Source organism: Heterodontus francisci, chromosome 4 (genome assembly GCF_036365525.1).
Source record: "Heterodontus francisci isolate sHetFra1 chromosome 4, sHetFra1.hap1, whole genome shotgun sequence".
Classification (NCBI taxonomy): Eukaryota; Metazoa; Chordata; class Chondrichthyes; order Heterodontiformes; family Heterodontidae; genus Heterodontus; species Heterodontus francisci.
This window is the reverse complement of record NC_090374.1, coordinates 182,589,037-182,607,206: the sequence shown is the minus strand read 5'-3', so window position 1 is coordinate 182,607,206 and position 18,170 is coordinate 182,589,037. Positions and strand designations below refer to the sequence as shown.

Sequence of the window (18,170 nt, the reverse complement as noted above, 5' to 3'; positions counted from 1 at the left end):
TTTAATATAATATGGAAACTTGTATAGTGAATGTGCAACAAGATGATTGTTACTGTTGTCAAGTTAACTCGTTGGACTGATGGGTTTCTACTCTTTTGGCCTGTTTCACAGGAGGACAACGTTTCTCAAAGTAGCTCGGATGCTGGGCTTGGTAGTGATCAAGAAAGTGATACCACGACAGTAGGTAAGCAAAACCTAACAAATACCAATTAAGTAGATCTGCTTGGAATGAGCAGCTCACATACAAGAGCAGCTAAATGGCACAGAGCATGCTGTGCTATTATTTAGTAGTTATATTATTTCATCATTTTTATCATGGATAATACACTTGATGCAGGTCAGACATTTCTTCATCGTAACAGTAGAGGACATGTTGCTGACACCTTCTTATTCAGCCTTGTAGCTAAGGTTGTAGGTATTGGCAGAACTGGGGCTAGTAGCTTTCCTGCCTGATATATTCATTGGGGTGGGATCTCTGCTCTTCCTGGCTTCACAACACTCCTGCTGGCTGCAACCAACCGCCCTCCCACTCCTCACTTTTAACCAAAGGAAGATGTGGCCTTCTGAACCGATTTCTTTAAGGGATTAAAAAAATTGGTAACGTCAGTGTGATCGATAGTATCCAGGACCTGCTTCACTGGCATAAAATAACTTATAAATTCTTGTTTATACTCTCCATTTTCCAGATGTTTCAGTTATTTCTAATCTGATCATGAAACACATCCCAAAGGCTCGCTTAGTTGAAGATATTGGCCATGAACTGACGTATGTGTTACCTTATGAGGCTGCTAAAGATGGGGCTTTTGTGGAACTTTTCCATGAGATAGATGACAGACTCGCTGACCTTGGAATTTCCAGTTATGGAATCTCCGACACCACTTTGGAAGAAGTAAGCGTTTTTATTCCTCTGTTTCATATTTTGTTTTAACCCAACCATCAGCTCTTCAAGCATGAACACACTTGAGGTTAACATTTGGCAGTGACACTACCCTCACCCCCGCTCCCTCTCAAGATAAACTGAAGTGCAGGGTGAGATTGGCCCTCCAGCTTAGTCCCATTTTAAATCGTTCAGTACTTACCATGTTGGAAGAATTTGGCACACATTTAAATGGGCTTTCTTCCACTTTATAACAGCATGATTTATATTCCCAGAGAGAGCCAACCTCACAGACAGCATGAGCAACGCTTGCTACCACAAGTGGGATAAAAACCATATCTCATGAGCCTGCATAAAGTATTCTCTTTATATATCATGTGTAAGAAATTAATTATGTAATGCTGATTAGGGGAAGAGGTTTTCTGGTCTACTGTATTTTATATTGTCTTTCATCAGGGTGGTGAAAATATTGTGGATAGGAAGTCTTCTGATAGATCGCTTGTTAAATTTGTTTTGGAATTTGGAGCTATACAGAACATTTGATTGTGTTTGATCTCAAATCAGTGCTGTATTAGCTGATTTAAGACTAGGTGGTAATAGTTGGTTCTTAGACTTGCCTAAGGCAAAATCATCCAAAGCTTCCATTCTAGCTGGCCATCAGGTGCCTTTTATTCAGGGCAAAATTTTGACTTAACTATGATGCCCTCATGGTCCAGTATCCTGGCAACACTCACTGTTGACACATGAGGAACAGTCACTTGGCAAGAAAATTGAAGGTAACTAGTGCCTAAGATATGGGGCCCGATATGAGTCCTAAGGAGAGAAAAATCAAAGGTTTTTTTTTAAAGAAATGATGTGTAAAAATGCTAAAATACTTGAATAAATCTACTTTATTTGAAAATTCCTTTAAAGGGACTTCAAAGTACAAATATTTTGCATTCACATCACAGAACATCGGCTAATCCACATAGGAATACAGTAGACCAGAAAATCTCTTCCCCTGATCAATATTACATGGTTAACTTTTAACACATGATATATAAAGAGAATACTTTATGCAGGCTCATGAGATATGGTTGTTATCCCACCTGTGGTAGTAATCATTACTCATCCTGTCTATGAGTTTGGCCTGTCTTGGGATATAAGTCATGTTGTTTTATGGTGTAAGAAAGCCCATTTGAATGTGTGCCTGAATTCTTGCAACAAGACAAGTACTGAAACATTTAAAACGCGATTAAGCTGGAGGGTTTTATCGGATCAATCTCATCCTGCACGTCAGTTTATCTTGAATAGTGGGGGGGAATGTCACTGCCAACCACACAATTACATTATTGCCTCTCTGATTACCACATCTTACTCACTTTGTTCTCACCTTCAATGAAAGCTGAGCTAAAAGTACAAAAAATGCTGCAGCTGAGGCAATGCCTGCCAAGCTCTGACATGCCAGCGCAACTCAATGGTGCCAGAGTTTTTGGAACAAGCTTACCCAGAGTCTGAGTTTGTCTATAAATTACTCAGCATGGTGACGTCACCCTTACAGGCACTTGTGGTAAATTGAGGACAATCACAGACCCTTTACTTCTTTGTCATTTTTATTTGCAGATATTTCTTAAGGTTGCTGAAGATAATGGAGTGGATGCTGAAATGTCAGGTAACCTGCTCTGCACGCTGCCTTTTTAAATCTGATATGCCTTGTCCTCTTTTCTGTCACAAGCTCTATTCCAGAATTGTACTTCATGCATTTGTATTCTAAAAAGCACAGATAAGCTCCATTTTCTAAGATTAGGTATAATGGCTATAAACATACTGCCATGTAAGGTGCTGGGTCAAGGTATAAACATTTTGTTAACGTGTAGAAAGGTCATTCTACTGATAGGTAAATACACAGTGCATTATGGAAGAGCTGGCTTTAAGAAATTCACTGCCTCTAATTTCACAAGTAATCCACGCAAAACCTGCCTATATTCTCCAAATCATAGTCATAGAATCTTACAGCACTGAAGGAGGCCATTTGGCCTATCAGGTCGGTGTGGCAAATACTTAAAACTTTTGGAGTACGTTTTTACACCTCAAATTGGTGTTACTTTTATTTTATCAGATTAGCATGTGAGGCACAATTGGCTAAATGTAATCACTGGGATATCTTTTGTCAGTCTAGTATGTTTGCTGTATCATGCTTTCAATTTTAAAGGCCGTGGGAATCTTTTGATACTAATCATTGCTTGGCAGGGCTGCCCTTGTATTGTCACTCCACAGAAAAATTATCACAACCCAAAGCATATCAGTGTCCCCAGTCATTATTCCCAGTGACATTGAGAATAAACGTAGAAAGAATTCATCCAATAGGCACTTCTGTAACGTCCTTAAATGGGCTTGAAACAGGAAACCAAATACTTGTGAACCACTCAATCATACCTGTAGCACTTCTGATTTCTTAAAAAGAAATCCTGGCTTGTGTGTTGGATCCTGCTTGTTTAAAGCTGATCTAACCAGCAAATATGGTTTCACTTCAGATGGCACATTACCAGCTTGCCGAAACAGAAGGTCAAGGTTTGTGGACAGACAGAGTTGCCTCAGACCATTTACTGATGATGATGCTGCTGACGTTAATGACTCGGATGGCGATCCAGGTAAGTGTGGAGGTGGAAAATGATGCGTCGTGACATTGTTGTTTGCGAGTCTGCTTAAACCAATGGTGCATCATCACTTGCACCATTTTACGGCGTATAAGGGCCAACCTTCCCCCACCCAGTGCTGACCATGAGCTGAGAGCACATCATCTCAGATAAGCACTGCAGCACTGGGACTTCCTACTGATCTCAATACCAAGGAACAGATGGGCTTTATTGGACACATGGATAGGAATATCAAAAGTAAATTTGGACTTTAACAGCAGCCATATCATTAAAGGGGCAGATACAGTTAAAATCCAGTGGGAGAGATCCAGGATTTTGTTTGTTGCAGAAGATAGGACCGGATTTTGTCTAGACACCTTTGGTGGCCCTTTGGCCCATTGTGCTGTGCCAGTTCTTTGAAGAGCTACTCGGTAAGTTTTTACTTTAATGTGTGCGCTCCAAGAAGCTTGCAGATCTTCATGTTAATTTAAAAGTGCCGTAGCCTGCAATTGAGATGCCGTACCACGGCTGGATTGTGGCAGCCGGCCGAGGAGCTGTCCGGGTACCTCTGCCATCTACTTTGGGAGGGAGCTGGCACGGCCAGTATGACGTCGGACATAGCTCCACAAAATTGGTCGACATTACCCATGCTTTGTGCCCAGAAAAGGAGCACAACACGGATCAATTTCTCCCCCTCAGTGCTTTAAATGCCAGCTCTGGGATTGGTTACGCTAGGTCATTATGGGATGGAGGGAGTTTTAGCCCAAACTGCAGCCAAGACTATCAGGGGAAATCTGAGTGCAAATCCCTCTGAGGTGCTGGTATCTGATAAGTTATAGCGAGGAAGCTCATGTGCAGTGGAATCCAGGAGCAAAATGGGGGCAAAGAAAACGCATCCATTTTCCTTCTTCACTGCACCTACTTGTTGGGGGCCATTTGGGATGTGTGGGCCAGAGAAAATCATTCCTGTCTGGTTTTGTGTGATCAGAATAGTTAGTGCTCATATTTTTGTAATTTGGCACCAGATTACTAGGAGAAGTGGGGCAGTTTGTACACAAAGCTTGTTTACGATCTCCGCACCTTCCTCCCTCCAGTTACCCTACAAATCTATTTTAATATTGTGTATTTGCATCTGGAGCTAAGAAAATTGAACAATAGTAACGCTATAGTTCAGTCATCATGAGGTTCTTTCAGTGGTATATTTATGCAGTATACTTACTTGTTCACTCATGTTCACTCTCAGCCCCTAGGCTTCTGGTGATTAACAGGAATTGAGTGAGAGCAGAATGGAAATGAAACCATGAATATCCCATTGCTGTTGTTGATTTATCCTGTAACTTTGTAGCAGAATGAACTTGGAACAGAAATGTTTCCGGTTTCTCCCAATCTACTCCATCACAACCCCTCATAATTTTGAATGCAGTACTGAGGGAGGTGCTGTCTTTCAGATGAGATATTAAACTGAGGCCTTGTCAGCCCTCTCAAGTGGGCTTAAAAGATCCCACGGCCAGTATTTATCAGTCAACCAACACCACTAAATCTGATTATCTAGTCATTATCACATTGCTGTTTGTGGGAGCTTGCTGTGCACAAATTGGGTGCCAGGATACTTACGTTACAACAGTGATGACACTTTAGAGGCACTTCATTGGCTGCAAAACACTTTGGGATGCCCTGAGGTTGTGAAAGACGCCATACAAGTGCAAGTTTTTATTTAACAAACATTCTTTGTGCCCTTTATTGGTGCTGATTTTGTTACTGTGCTTCAAAATCATTGAGGGACCTGGTCAGTGACCAGCACATACTTGAATTGTTTTTTGTTTTACCTCAGCGTGCAGTTAAAGGTGCACATTAAGTAAAACCGATTGTTCTTGTACGTATTTGCAGAGACCCGGGAAACTGACCTCCTGAGTGGGATGGATGGGAAAGGCTCCTACCCAGTGAGGGGCTGGAATCTTATTCGGCAACAGTTTGTGGCGTTGTTCTGGAAGAGACTGATTTACGCCAAACGCAGCAGAAAAGGAATCTTCGCTCAGGTGAGCCTTGTCACTGTCAAGAGAACTGGTGGCCTCACTGCATTACTGTGAATGGTGGGATCAGTGTAGTTTTTGGGCCAAGGTAACATTAAAGGAACTGTGCAACCTTGGTTACTTACGAGTGACAAGTCTGCAAATTAGTTGTTAAGGACAATGGGTGTCATGCTGGGCGATCGCATAGTTTTCTAAGTCTCAGGAACATTTCTAATGGCCTACAAGTCATGCCCACATCAGTTACCATGTGTTGACATAGGCCGTCATATATCTTTTGTAGACTTATGCCTGAACTGCAACCTCAGATGGACATTAATTCTCGCACTTCTGACTTCTTTGAATGGAATTGCCAAATTAGGGCAACTTTTAAGCCATTGGCCAATTGAATTGCATTGAATTTGCCAGCTTCACCATGCAAACCACGGTCTGATCGATTTGCTGTGTTCATGGGCCTGTTAAGTTCCATCAGCCTTTCCAGTATTAGAATGCAGTTTGCAGGGTGGGTGAGGCCTAGTGAAAGCTTACGTTGGAGGGGGGACCTGATTAATCTGGTCCACACTTTTACCACCCATCGAAGGCCATTTTCAGGTGGAAGCATTTACCTGACATGACGACAATCCTGCATTAACATTCTTAGGAACGTTGGGTTGAATTTTAGGCAGGCGAGCAGAGGCCCTGATGCCAGGACAGAAAACGAGGGCAACCCCGCCTCAGCTGTTCTGGGGACTCCAGGCTGCATTTAATGGCGTACGGGCAGTTAACTGTCCAGTGCCAGGGTCCCTGTCCCTTTAAGGACAGGGATCTCACCTCCAAGAGCTGCTGGCCAATCAGAGGGCCGGCAGCTCAGCAGTCTCAGCAGTGCCATTGGGTCGGTGACCACTGTTAGGACTGTAGGAGGCCTGGGATCAGAAGCAGCCGTGCAGGTCAGTGGGGGTGCTCTCACCGGGGCCTGTCAGGCAGGGCCTGGCGAGGGATGGGGGGAAGGATTGTTGGCACATGGGCGTTCACAGAGTGCCCAAGCAGCGGGGCTCACTCCAGCAGCCCACAAGGAGGTCGCCTGGATTTACTGGCAGAGGACAAGGCAGAGGACCTCCTGCCCCTGGTAAAATGCCAGCGGCGGCGGGATGAGGCTCTTAAGTGGCCATTATTTGTCCTCGGCCTTTCTGCCCCAAATAAATTGAATGGCATTGGGAAGGTGATGGGCACTCCACCCCTCCCACCTTCCCTCACTATTTTATGGGCCCCCTTGCCACCCTGCCCATCGTTAGAGGGCTGATATAATTCAGCCTATTTTGTGCAAGGGAAGCCCATGCATCCTCGACATCCAGCATCGCTCGGAGTGTCAAGAGGCTGCTGCATTGTTGAACAGACTTACACTAAGACCTGTCCTAGCTCTGTACCCTTCTCCAGCCTTACAACCTCTGAGATTTCTGCGCTTCTCCAATTGTGGGCTCTAGTCCAATCCTAATGTTCATCGCTCCACCACTGGCGGCCCTGCCATCCTTAAGTCCTATTTTAAAGCAAGAGGAGCTGATTGTCTCATTGCCTCGTTTAAAAAAAAATAGACCTCCAAAAACAATGGGGGCAGGAGCGCAAGTGGAAATAGAATCTTTCTAACAAACTGCAGGAAGAAGGGGGGAAGCAGTCCAGCACTAATTCAGCCTCCATGCAATATTGCTTTGTAATATATAATCATGCAACCCAGTTTTTGCACAAGTCTTGAAGGAATTCTGTGCCCTTTCCTGTTTTCCAGATTGTCCTGCCTGCTGTGTTTGTGTGCATAGCGCTGGTGTTCAGCCTGATTGTGCCTCCATTCGGTAAATATCCCAGCTTGGAACTGCACCCCTGGATGTATGATGAGCAGTACACTTTCATTAGGTAGGTCTTCAATTACGTGCAGACGCAATTCGTTAAAGTGGGCTGACTGGTAAACAAAGGCCAGTGGTTAAAGGGAGAGCACGAGAGTTACTGCTGCGGTCACTGGTGCTCAATTTAGAAAATAATTCAGGGTTGTGTTTAGAATGGACAATGACTCATCAAACAAAATAACAGTTGTGAAGAGCTAAGCACAATTAAATTCTGCTTCATGGCACCAACATTGTTTTCTCATGGACACTTGCTACAGCAGATTGCATGCTGCTGTTCAAAAACACTTATAACTCTACAGGGGTCATTTGCTTTAAGTCAAACTTCTGCCTATGTAATCATTTTGGGATTACCTGTGTTGCCTAATCCTGGTTCTTAGTGAATCTCCTTAAATTGAAATATTTAAGTTCTGGGAGACGAGATGGAGCACAAAGTTCTTGCTGTCTAATCTCAGTCCAAGGTTGACGACATGGGATGGATCATTCTGAGCTGCTTAAAGTCAGTCAACAGTCAAGAGCATATCTGTGTTATGCACAAAAATTGTTTCCAGGTATCTGATTTTGGACCATTGTCAGATTCAACCAAACTTCTGCTCCCAGCAGTGACTCGTGAACTTGTACAAGGGAAATCAGACTGCTAAGAAGTCAATCTGCAGGGGCGGGGGAGAGAGTTTAACTGGGCAGGCAGGTGGGCAGCACAGGTGTCAACCTCCTCTAGCTTCTATACAACATTAATTTGAGGCCTGGGGTATTTTAATTTTCTGAACCCATTTACATTCAGCCATCCAGCCGGGTGCCTGAATGGACATAAAGATCAGGTAAGTTGCAGGAGCAGGGAATCGCAGGTAGAACGGGGGGAGGTGGTGAGGGGAATATCGGGACAGCAGAGGTCCAGACTTTCCTTGTGAGGCCTAGAGGAGCACTTGTGTTGCTCCTGGTCTTGCAAAGATAATTTAAATCTTAACCCTTTTAGCGCCTCTGCTTCTTCCTTGGCGGGTTTCACTGAGTGGGGTGTCAATGGAAGGTATCCTGATTAGTAGGTGGTTAAAATGCCATCCTTATGACATCAAAGCACCCTTAATTTGTGTGTATTATAAGTCAGGCAGGTGTCTCAGCTGCATAAGAGAGTAAAGGGCCAGTTAAAGTGGCAAGGAGCAGAACATTGCAGTTACTGGTGGTCGGCAGATCCATCGGTGTGGATGTCAGCTGGCCCCCTGCTAATCAGACACTCTCCCCCCGATCATGCGTGCACTTGCCAAGCCAACGTTGGAGAGCATCCAAGGGCACAGTTCCCTTGTAAGCACTGGGAATGCTGACCCATGCGTGTTTGAAACCAAAGACTTACTCGATCAGGAGGAAGAGAATTGACAAAGAGAGGCACAAGAAATGACATGATAAAGATATAGAAAGAGTCATCGCTATAAATGATGTTCCCCAATAATTGAATAGGCAGATTTTATTGTGGTGTCTGTTGTTGGTACGACTTGATTTGAGATAATTGATCTTCCTGTTTAACCTCTTCACAGTAATGATGCCCCCGGAGATGAGATCACAGAAAATCTGTATGACTCGCTAGTTAATAAACCAGGATTTGGGACTCGGTGCATGAAAGGAAACCCTATTTTGTAAGTACCTTGCAGATTTAAAAATATATATCTTTAATGCATATATTGCACTTCAGGTGGAGGGAGGGTCGAAACTGAATAATATTAATTGATAGGCTGATGCAGATTTTGTTTTGACTTGGTTACTGAAGATCATGTCTTGAGGCCATTTTCAAATACAACCCACTGCCTTGAAAGCTACTGCCCTACCCAGAAGGAAAATAAAACAGTATTCAAAAAGAAAAGGTTCCATTAGTGCACTCTGAAACACTGTCAGGAAATCTGCCAAGGATAGGAGTGCCTTGCCTTATGGTTAACAACAGATTCCGGACATGGTTGAACATAAATATTGTGAATAGGGAGTTTTATGCCAGTGATACTGAGTTTTGTAACAGGAAATTATTGCACAATTCTTTCCCTGCTGCTGACTTTGTAGATCATCACATAGCAGTTGTCAGAATTCCTGTTGTCTCATTCTGTCATTGTGTTGCACTTTTCAGAGTGATTCCATCTACTGTCTGTGTATAAATCAGTCCCCTCAAAACTGCAAAATCCGCAGCCCTATCCCAAACTGGGAAGAACAAATACAAATGATTCTTTTCTTTCATCACAATTCTCATGCATACTGGCAAACACAAAACTTGGATATAATGCAAATACATCTCATTCTCTGGTGGTTTCCCCATCTACATGAAAGCCTGCCCAAGGATTTAGCTGAAGTACCACTGTGACAGTCTGAGCCAAACAGTCAGAGTTGGTGTAACAACACTGAACCCCAATACAGAGTTGGGCCTGCTTCTGTGCTGTACATTCTATGTAATTACAGTGCAGCGGTTTAAGGATTGGTGTCTCCAAACCACTGTAGCACAGGAGTACAGTGGCTCGTTTTGGTTGAAAGGTTGCTCAGTGCTTATTTGCCATTTCGATCTGCATTGTGACATGATCTCCGCTAAACCCCGTGAGATTTAAAATATATTGTACGAAAAAATGCTGTCCAGCTTTTAAAGAAGAAAGTCATTGGTAGAAACAGAGGAATTGCTAGTCATAAAAAGGTCACGGTCCATTTAGCTTGCCTTTTACAACAATAATAGAGGGTTGTTGACTAATTACAGCAATCAGTGTCTATCAATTAGTCTACAACAGACCCAGACATAAGGGAAATAAAACTTCATTGGTGGAGAGCTTTGGGAACCATAGGTGCAAAGTCACCTGTTCCTCCCAAGCACACTATACTTGCTACTTGACATGGTTCAAATGACCCATCTACCAAATGCCAAAATATTATTTTCTGAAAGAAATCAATCTAATTTTCATTTGAATGAATCCATATTATCAGTTTTCACTGTCTCCTTCAGGAGCCTATTCCCTAGGTTGATAGAGTCTCGATACTGAGCACACATACCTGGACTAGTGGGCCAAGGCTCATGCTGCCACAATGGACCACAATAACTGGGCTGGCCAGGGAAGGTCCACATTCACACGGTGACATGAAACAAGAGACAAAAGACAAATGGGAAGAGAAATGTACAAATAAAAGAGCAAAGCTGAAACATACTTATAGTTTGGGGTGAGGTGTGAATTGCTGTGAAGGGTTATAGAAGTAATAGGTTTTGTTATAAAGCCCAAGCTAAAAAATACTTTAATCCATAACAGACTGACAAAGACTAAATAAATGTCAGCTAAAAGAGCTGAAAAAGTGAACGAGAGTTAATCAGATTTAACACTCCAATGCAATATTCTCTTTCACACAATCTGACAAAGAATGCAACATGGTTTGACTGGATAATCAGAATTACCATTCTCTGAACTTACAAGAAATGCTAGAAACTACCGAAGGATGGTTCCAAAAGGAACACCCATCAATGTGCAATCCTTTGACTGCACCCGGAAGATGCAGTTTCAGTGAGTGGAAGGCTGCTCAGGGCCATGTTGTTTTAGACAAAGAGAGCTTCCTGTTTCCATGGCATCTTCCCCAAGGTCCTGTGGTGACTGATACTCAGGTAATAAAGTCACTCTGAGGTCTTTGATGGCAGTGCTTAAACTTATCCTCTTCCAGAGCACTATATCATGAACGGGAGCCTCAAGAAGACAACTTGAACAAGTGACTGCCTTCACCCACCAAATTTCAATTTTCATATCATGTTTTCATATGTATTGGCGCATTAATCCTAATGTTTACAACCAATGTTATTTAATCTATTATTTCCATTACGGCATTCTCACTTTCTCATGCTCATAACAATCACAAGATCTGAAAATCAAACAATGTTCTGGTAAATTAAAAAGCAGCCTTATGACTTAAACCCAGTTCAACTCATTGAAATCTTTCATGTAATTTTGAACCTTTGCTACGGATTAAAATCCAACTTGAGCTCATCCAAACTCTGCTGCCCATATCTTAACTCGCACCAAATCCCATTCACCCGTCACCCCTGGACTCAGAATCACAGAATCGTTACAGTGCAGAAGGAGGCCATTCAGCCCATCATGTCTGCACCGATTCGTTGACTTACATTTAAAATTCTCATCCCTGTGTTCAAATCCCTCCATGGCCTTACCCCTCCTATCTCTTTGCCCCCACCAGCCCCAGCCCTACAAACTTCTAAGATCTCTGTGCTACTCCTATTCTGGTCACTTGCACATCACACTTTTCCTTGCTCCACCAATAGCGCCCGTACCTTCAGCTGCCTAAGCTCTAAACTCTTCTTCCATAAACTTCTCCACCTCTTTACTTCTCTCTCCTCCTTTAAGACATTTATTTAACCTATCTCTTCAACTAGGCTTTTGGTCACCTGTCCTAATATCCCCTTATGTGGCTTGGTGTCACATCTTGTTTGATAACACTCCTATGATGTGCCTTGGGGCATTTTACGATGTTAAGGTTACTATGGGCAGGATTTTGCGTTTTGGGTCGGGACCCCGATGTCAGGGCCAAATGCAGGTCACAACCCTGCACTGTGTTGGATCAGAACCCAGCATTGATTTTGCCTGGATTGGCTAATTAGTGGCCACCAATTAAGAATGGCAGGTGAGCTCTTAAAGCTGGAGGGCCAATAGGAGCTGCAGCCTGCCGTTGCAGGTAAGGGTGAGAGAGGGTGCCTGCATTTTGAGGTGCCCTCTCAGCACTTCTAAAACTTTTGGATTAAAAACATGGCCAAAGCTGCTGAGCCACCAATGTGGAGGGGGGAGCCCATCCACAGGTTGGCCCGTGGCTGCAGGTGCAATCAGGTAGTAAGTTGGGGGGGGCCTCAAAGTCAGAGCGCTGGCTCCCCGGTCTGCAGTGCTCCTCTAATCATTAGCTTTAATTGCCTTTTAATTATCTTAAGCTACTAGCCAATTGCGGGTGGTAGCAGTTCTGCAACTGATTCAGCCTCCAGGAAATTGGTCTGGCGAGTTGGCCACTTGGCCAACTCCGTTTCTGCCCCCACATTGGGGTGAAAATTCTGCCCTATGTTACTGCGCCGGTTGTTATTATTGCTGAGATGCAGTTTCCTACAATAAGGTCAATGATGTCAAGACACATGAAGTTAAACTTAGTGAGAAGGTTGAAGAATGAGATGTGAAGACAAATGGCTTGTGTCTTGTGGTTTGTGCTTGTCTTAGGGATACTCTCTGTGAGCCTACAGTTGAGGAATGGATGACTCCTTCTGTTTTGGAGTCTATAATGGATGTCCTTCTCAATGGAAATTGGACTATAGAAAACCCTTCACCATCGTGTCGGTGTAGCGATAATGCTGTAAAGAAGATGCTCCCTGATTGCCCTGCAGCTGCTGGTGGACTTCCTCCTCCTCAGGTCTGAGAATGAGCCATTTTATTTACAATATTATAACAGCCAAATATATGTTGGGTACTTTTAGAGTTATTGTAACTAAACACATTGACTTTATAACCACTGAGTCACACAGCTTCAAGTGAATCAAAATATAGCTTGCATTAATGATATGTCTGCAAATGAAGAGTCCTCAATAATCAGCTAATTTTTTACCTAATGTGCACTCATTATGATATCACTAGGTCAGGCCTGACTTCCTGAATTTACACAGAGTTACACTTTTTAGAGCAGCAATTAATGCAAAGGAGAAGAGCATTTGGGTGAGAAAGATCTTTCACTGGAAAGAGCAAGGTCTTGGTGCTTCACCTGTAGTTGTACAGGTACCATGGCATTTTTTTGTATCATTTATACCACAGCATTTGCTGTACTGGCTGCATTGATGTAAATATGCTCCCGATTTTACACTAGCCAGTTGACCAACCAGCATTGTCCATTCTGGTGCACAGCCCAAGTTTTATACGGTGCTAAACTTGTGTGAAGGTTCACCTACTTATTGAATTTTATGTAATTCAAGCCATACAGGATTGAAAATTATTGCACTTTGGAGGTGCCGTCTTTCAGATAAGATGTTAAGCCGAGGTCTTGTCAGCCCTCTCAGGTGAACGTAAAAGAACCCATGGCACTGTTTTGAAGAAGCACAGGGGAGTTATCCCCAGTGTCCTGGCCAATACTTATCTCTCAATCAACATCACAAAAACAGATTATCTGGTCATTATCAGAGTGCTGCTTAGGTGAGCTTGCTGTGAGCAAATTGGCTGCTGTATTTCCTGCAACAGTGACTACACTTCAAAAAGTACTTCATTGGCTGTAAAGCGCTTTGAGACATCCAGTAGTTGTGAAAGGTATTGTATAAATGCAAGTCTTTATTTACTTAACTAGTAGCTTTTATCATTAGCTTCAGTGTTTTAATTATATTTAAAATGAAGGCAAAAGGGAGATAAATATAACACCTAAAAAGGAGTTAACGTACAAAGAGCAATTTTGTAATCACTGGTAAAAGCGAACTTTTTTTCCTCTCTTCCTTTCTAGATTAAACTGAACTCTACTGACATCCTTCAGAACCTGTCAGGCAGGAACATATCAGATTACCTTGTGAAAACCTACGCACAAATCATTGGGAGAAAGTAAGCTGAAAATCATTTAAAATTGGATTGTCATCACTAACGTAATATAGTGGGAAAAGGGTTCCACAAGATAAGGCAAAAAGTTGGCAATTGGGCTGCTTGATTGGGAGTGTTTCTCATTTAATTAGTGTTTGCCTTCTTGTGCCAGTGTTTCAATTGGTTTTTGTTTTCTTTACAGTTTGAAGAACAAACTATGGGTGAATGAATTCAGGTAGGTTAATAAGTTATTTACCTTGTTCTGCCTCTCAACAGGTATTGTTTTCAGAACTTTAAGAATAATTTTGTGGCAGATAAAGCATAATAATAGTTGGACTCACATGATATCCACTTGTCACTTGGTTACCACTCCTAAAATTAGACTGCAATAACTCATTACACAGGATGTTTTTGAAAATATTTGAATGTACTGTAATTGTTAGTTATATCTCTGAAACATTATAGTTAGTCTTCAGTCTTTTCAGGTTGTTCTTTGTCGGCCTGTTGTTCTTGCTCTCAACAATTTTCATGATGTCCCATTGTGTTGCAATTCTAGCACACAACTGGATCACTTTGTTTAGTGAGGTACTTAAGCAGACATGTATGATGGCTGTAACTTTGATTGGCATTGCAGGCTGCCTCCACATTTGTCAAATTATGGTTTTTTATGGTCATCCTCAATCGTCAATTTGCCACTTTCCCTCAAATCAGACAATTACTTCTCTCCAGGAACAAAATACTGCAGATGCTGGAAATCTGAAATAAAAACAGAAAACGCTGCAAATACTCAGCAGGTCTGGTGGCATCAGAACTGAAAGGACATCAGCCTGAAATGTTAATTCTGTTTCTCTGTCCACCGACGCTGCCAGACCTGCTGCATTTTCTGTTTTTATTTACTTATCTCCACTGTGGCCCCATGTTAATGGCCGGGACAATGGCCTTTTACATAGAATGTACAGCACTGAAACAGGCCATTTGTCCATTATGTTCCACGCAAGCCTCCTCTCACCTCTGTGAATCTAGCCCTATCAGCATAACATTCTATTCCTTTCTCCTCATGTGTTTATCTAGCTTATCCTTAAATATATCTATACTATTTGCCTCAACTCTCCTTGTGGAAGCAAGTTCCACATTCTAACCACTTTCTGGGTGAAAACCTTTCTCTGAATTCCCTATTGGATTTATTAATGACTATCTTATTCTTATATCCTTTACTCCTCACCTTAGGCCTTTGGCTATTGGCACAATGCTATGATATTCCATGTAGGCATGTATTTTTAAATAATGGCCAGATTTTTACAGCCCCCAATGAGCAAGCTGGTGGTGGGGAGGGGGGGGGGGAGGGTGGTGAGGGGGGGGGGTAAAATTGCAGTGGGGTGCGGGGGGGTGGTGGGGTGGGGAGGTAGGAGGTGCTGTTTCCGACCCCCTCCCACACCCGCTGCAATTTTATGCAGGGCGGCGGCGGCAGCGAGAAATGGCTCGACCGCTGCAGGCCAATCAAGGCCCTTAAGTGGTCAATTAACTGGCACTTAAGGGCCTCCTCCCATCGCTGTGCGTATTTTACCCTCGGCAGCTGGACGGCAAAGGCCCAAAGTACCCCATCTAGTAAAATCAGGCAGACCTCTTGGCTTGTGGGGGCCCTCCTGATCGGGCCTGTGCCCCACAGAAGGCTCCCCCGAAGCCCCAATCACCCCCAATGCACAACACGCTTCTCCCCTTCCCCCCCAACTGACACCCCTTGCCTTGCCAGGGTTGGCCAGTTGTCCCTGGTGAGGCCCTAAAAACTTGCCTGAGATCCGGGGCCATCCTTCCTGTTGCCTCTAATGGCTGGGTGTAGTCCCAGCTGTGGCCACCGCTTCCAGTGACGCTGCTGGGACTAAGAGCTGCTGGCCCATTGATTGGCCGGCAGCTCCATTAGGCAGGACTTCCTGCCTCAAGGAGGTGGAAGTCCCGCCCAAGACCAATTAAGGGCCTGGGGAGCGAAAAATCCCGGCCTGGCTCCCCAGACCCAACGGAGACGAGCTCGCGACCGACTTTTCGGCCGATGGGCGGGGCCTCCCGACCAACATATAATTCCGGCCGATGATTCATGCTGTCTTTTAATTTCTCCCAGAGATGGAGCATTCCACAGTTATGCTGACTTTACGTGGAATTACTTCCACTGTTCAAATGGCCGTTTAGTTAATTCAGCAGCATTTGTGGGTACTTTGGGATTAGTTGCTCGGTTGTGTGTTCCTTTTAAGTCACCTGAGCATCCAGAAAGTGCACTGACTACTGTTATGCATTCCAGCCCTTTTATTAAAGAAAAAGGAGGCAAAATGTGTAATCCTCATTTAATGCTGTTTGTGTGCTGAGAGACGTTTTCCCCCTTATATTTCCAACTTGTTCTTACTGCCTATATGTGACACAAGTGTAATGATTTGTATTTGTTGGATGCTTAGAAGCAGTCTCCTCCCTTTTCTTTTATGTTAACCCACAGAGCATTACTGAATGAGAACTCAAACCCATGTACACATTTATACATATCCAATGTATTACCTCTCTAAAATGTTCTACAAAATACATTAGGTAAGAGGAAAGTGGTGAATTTAGATTCAAGTAGTTGAAACTCAGGAATGATGATTATCTCACACAGGTAATAAAAGTAATGCCGCTAGCTGAAGGACTAGTGAAACTCCGCTGTGCCACTTTCAAAAGTACTTGTGCCCAAAGTCATTGGGAAGGTTCTGTGCAGAACACCAGCTGATGGAAAATGAGGGTCATTGGGCCCCCTGTAGCATGGTGCTCTCACAGCCTATTGTGATGAAGGCATTTCTGCTGCCACAAGTAGAGAACTAGTCACTGATTTGTTCTTGTCCTCCAGGTATGGAGGATTTTCACTGGGAGGAGAAAGCTCCCAGTTTGTGTTACCACGGGAAGAGATCACTGAAGCCATACTCCAGTTAAAGGAGACACTTGCATTGACACAGGTCAGTACTGGATTATTTTTACAGTCAGATACTTTGTCATATAATCTCAAACAGTTTAGGTCAAAATAATAGCAAAAAAAAACATTTTGATCAACACAAACCAGTCTTGTAAATGGTAAATTTGGTTCCAAGGTAAGTTAACACCTGTTATTTAGTCCTTCAGGACATGCACGTCTGTGAGCTGGCATCTTGTTCCCAGGCCTCCAGCAGAAGTCCTTTAGACAGCTCGAGCAGACATGAGATACTATCAGAATTAATTTTCCCTCGCCCTGCTTGGAGACACCTCAGCCTCCACTCTGTGCCTCCCTCCATTCTACACCATGCCGCTCAGATTGGGAACTGAGAGGAGAATTGAACCAGACTCCTCCCATATGGCACTGAGTGTTATTGCTGTAAAGCTCAACCCCATTGAACAAAGTACATGGACCAAATGTGAGACCTTTCTTTATTCTCAGGATGCGGGAATTATTGGCAAGGCAGCAGTTATTGCCCATCCTGAGTTTCCCTGAGAGGATTTTATGCAAGAGCTGTTTGCTAGGCCACTCCAGGGGCAACTACCTTAAAGTGGTTGAAGAAGAAGGCCCACCACTACCATCTCAGGATATCTAGGGATGGGATGGTTAGTAAATGCTGGCGTTGCCAGCGACGCCCATACCTGAATAAAAAAAATAACTGGCACACTGATTTGTTTTAGTTTGTTTCATAACTCCTTCGACAGCACCTTCCAAACCCATGACCACTACCACCTAGAAGAACAAGGGCAGTAGGTGCAAGGAAACACCACCACCTGCAAGTTCCCCTCCAAGCCACACACCATCCTGACTTGGAACTATATCACCGTTCTGTTGATGGGTCAAAAACCTGGAACTCTGTCCCTAACAGCACAGGCATACCTACACCACATGCAATATGGTGGTTTAAGAAGGCAGCTCTCCACCACCTTCTCAAGGGCAATTAGGGATGGGCAATAACTGGTAGCCCTGTGACTCCCACATCCCATGAACAAATGAAAAAACAAGGATGAATGGGATATGTATAGCACAATATTGCTAACTTTAAACTGATTGTAGTTGTGGGAATTTCAAATTTGTGATCTGCTTCATTGCTGCCTTGAATGATGTTCTTGTAAATTGGGTGGGTTGTCTTATGAGGAAAAGTTGGACAGGCTAGGCTTTTATCCACTGGAGTTTAGAAGAGTAAGAAGCGACTTGATAGAAACATGTAAGATTCTGAAGGGTCTTGACAGGGTGGATGTGGAAAGGCTGTTTCCTCTTGTGG

The 18,170-nt window shown here is 43.5% G+C and overlaps 1 protein-coding gene across 1 annotated transcript in view; it reads left to right on the top strand.

The window, feature by feature from the left end:
- LOC137369452 (phospholipid-transporting ATPase ABCA1-like) overlaps positions 1-18,170 on the top strand; it is a 157,619-nt gene that overhangs the window by 113,644 nt on the left and 25,805 nt on the right. Inside the window, exons 24-34 of the mRNA XM_068030685.1 lie at positions 112-184; positions 687-889; positions 2,480-2,528; positions 3,391-3,507; positions 5,380-5,528; positions 7,276-7,400; positions 8,914-9,012; positions 12,595-12,784; positions 13,853-13,947; positions 14,126-14,158; positions 16,787-16,892. Of these exons, the coding sequence (XP_067886786.1) occupies positions 112-184; positions 687-889; positions 2,480-2,528; positions 3,391-3,507; positions 5,380-5,528; positions 7,276-7,400; positions 8,914-9,012; positions 12,595-12,784; positions 13,853-13,947; positions 14,126-14,158; positions 16,787-16,892 (1,239 nt within the window). The remainder of the gene's footprint in view (positions 1-111; positions 185-686; positions 890-2,479; positions 2,529-3,390; positions 3,508-5,379; positions 5,529-7,275; positions 7,401-8,913; positions 9,013-12,594; positions 12,785-13,852; positions 13,948-14,125; positions 14,159-16,786; positions 16,893-18,170) is intronic.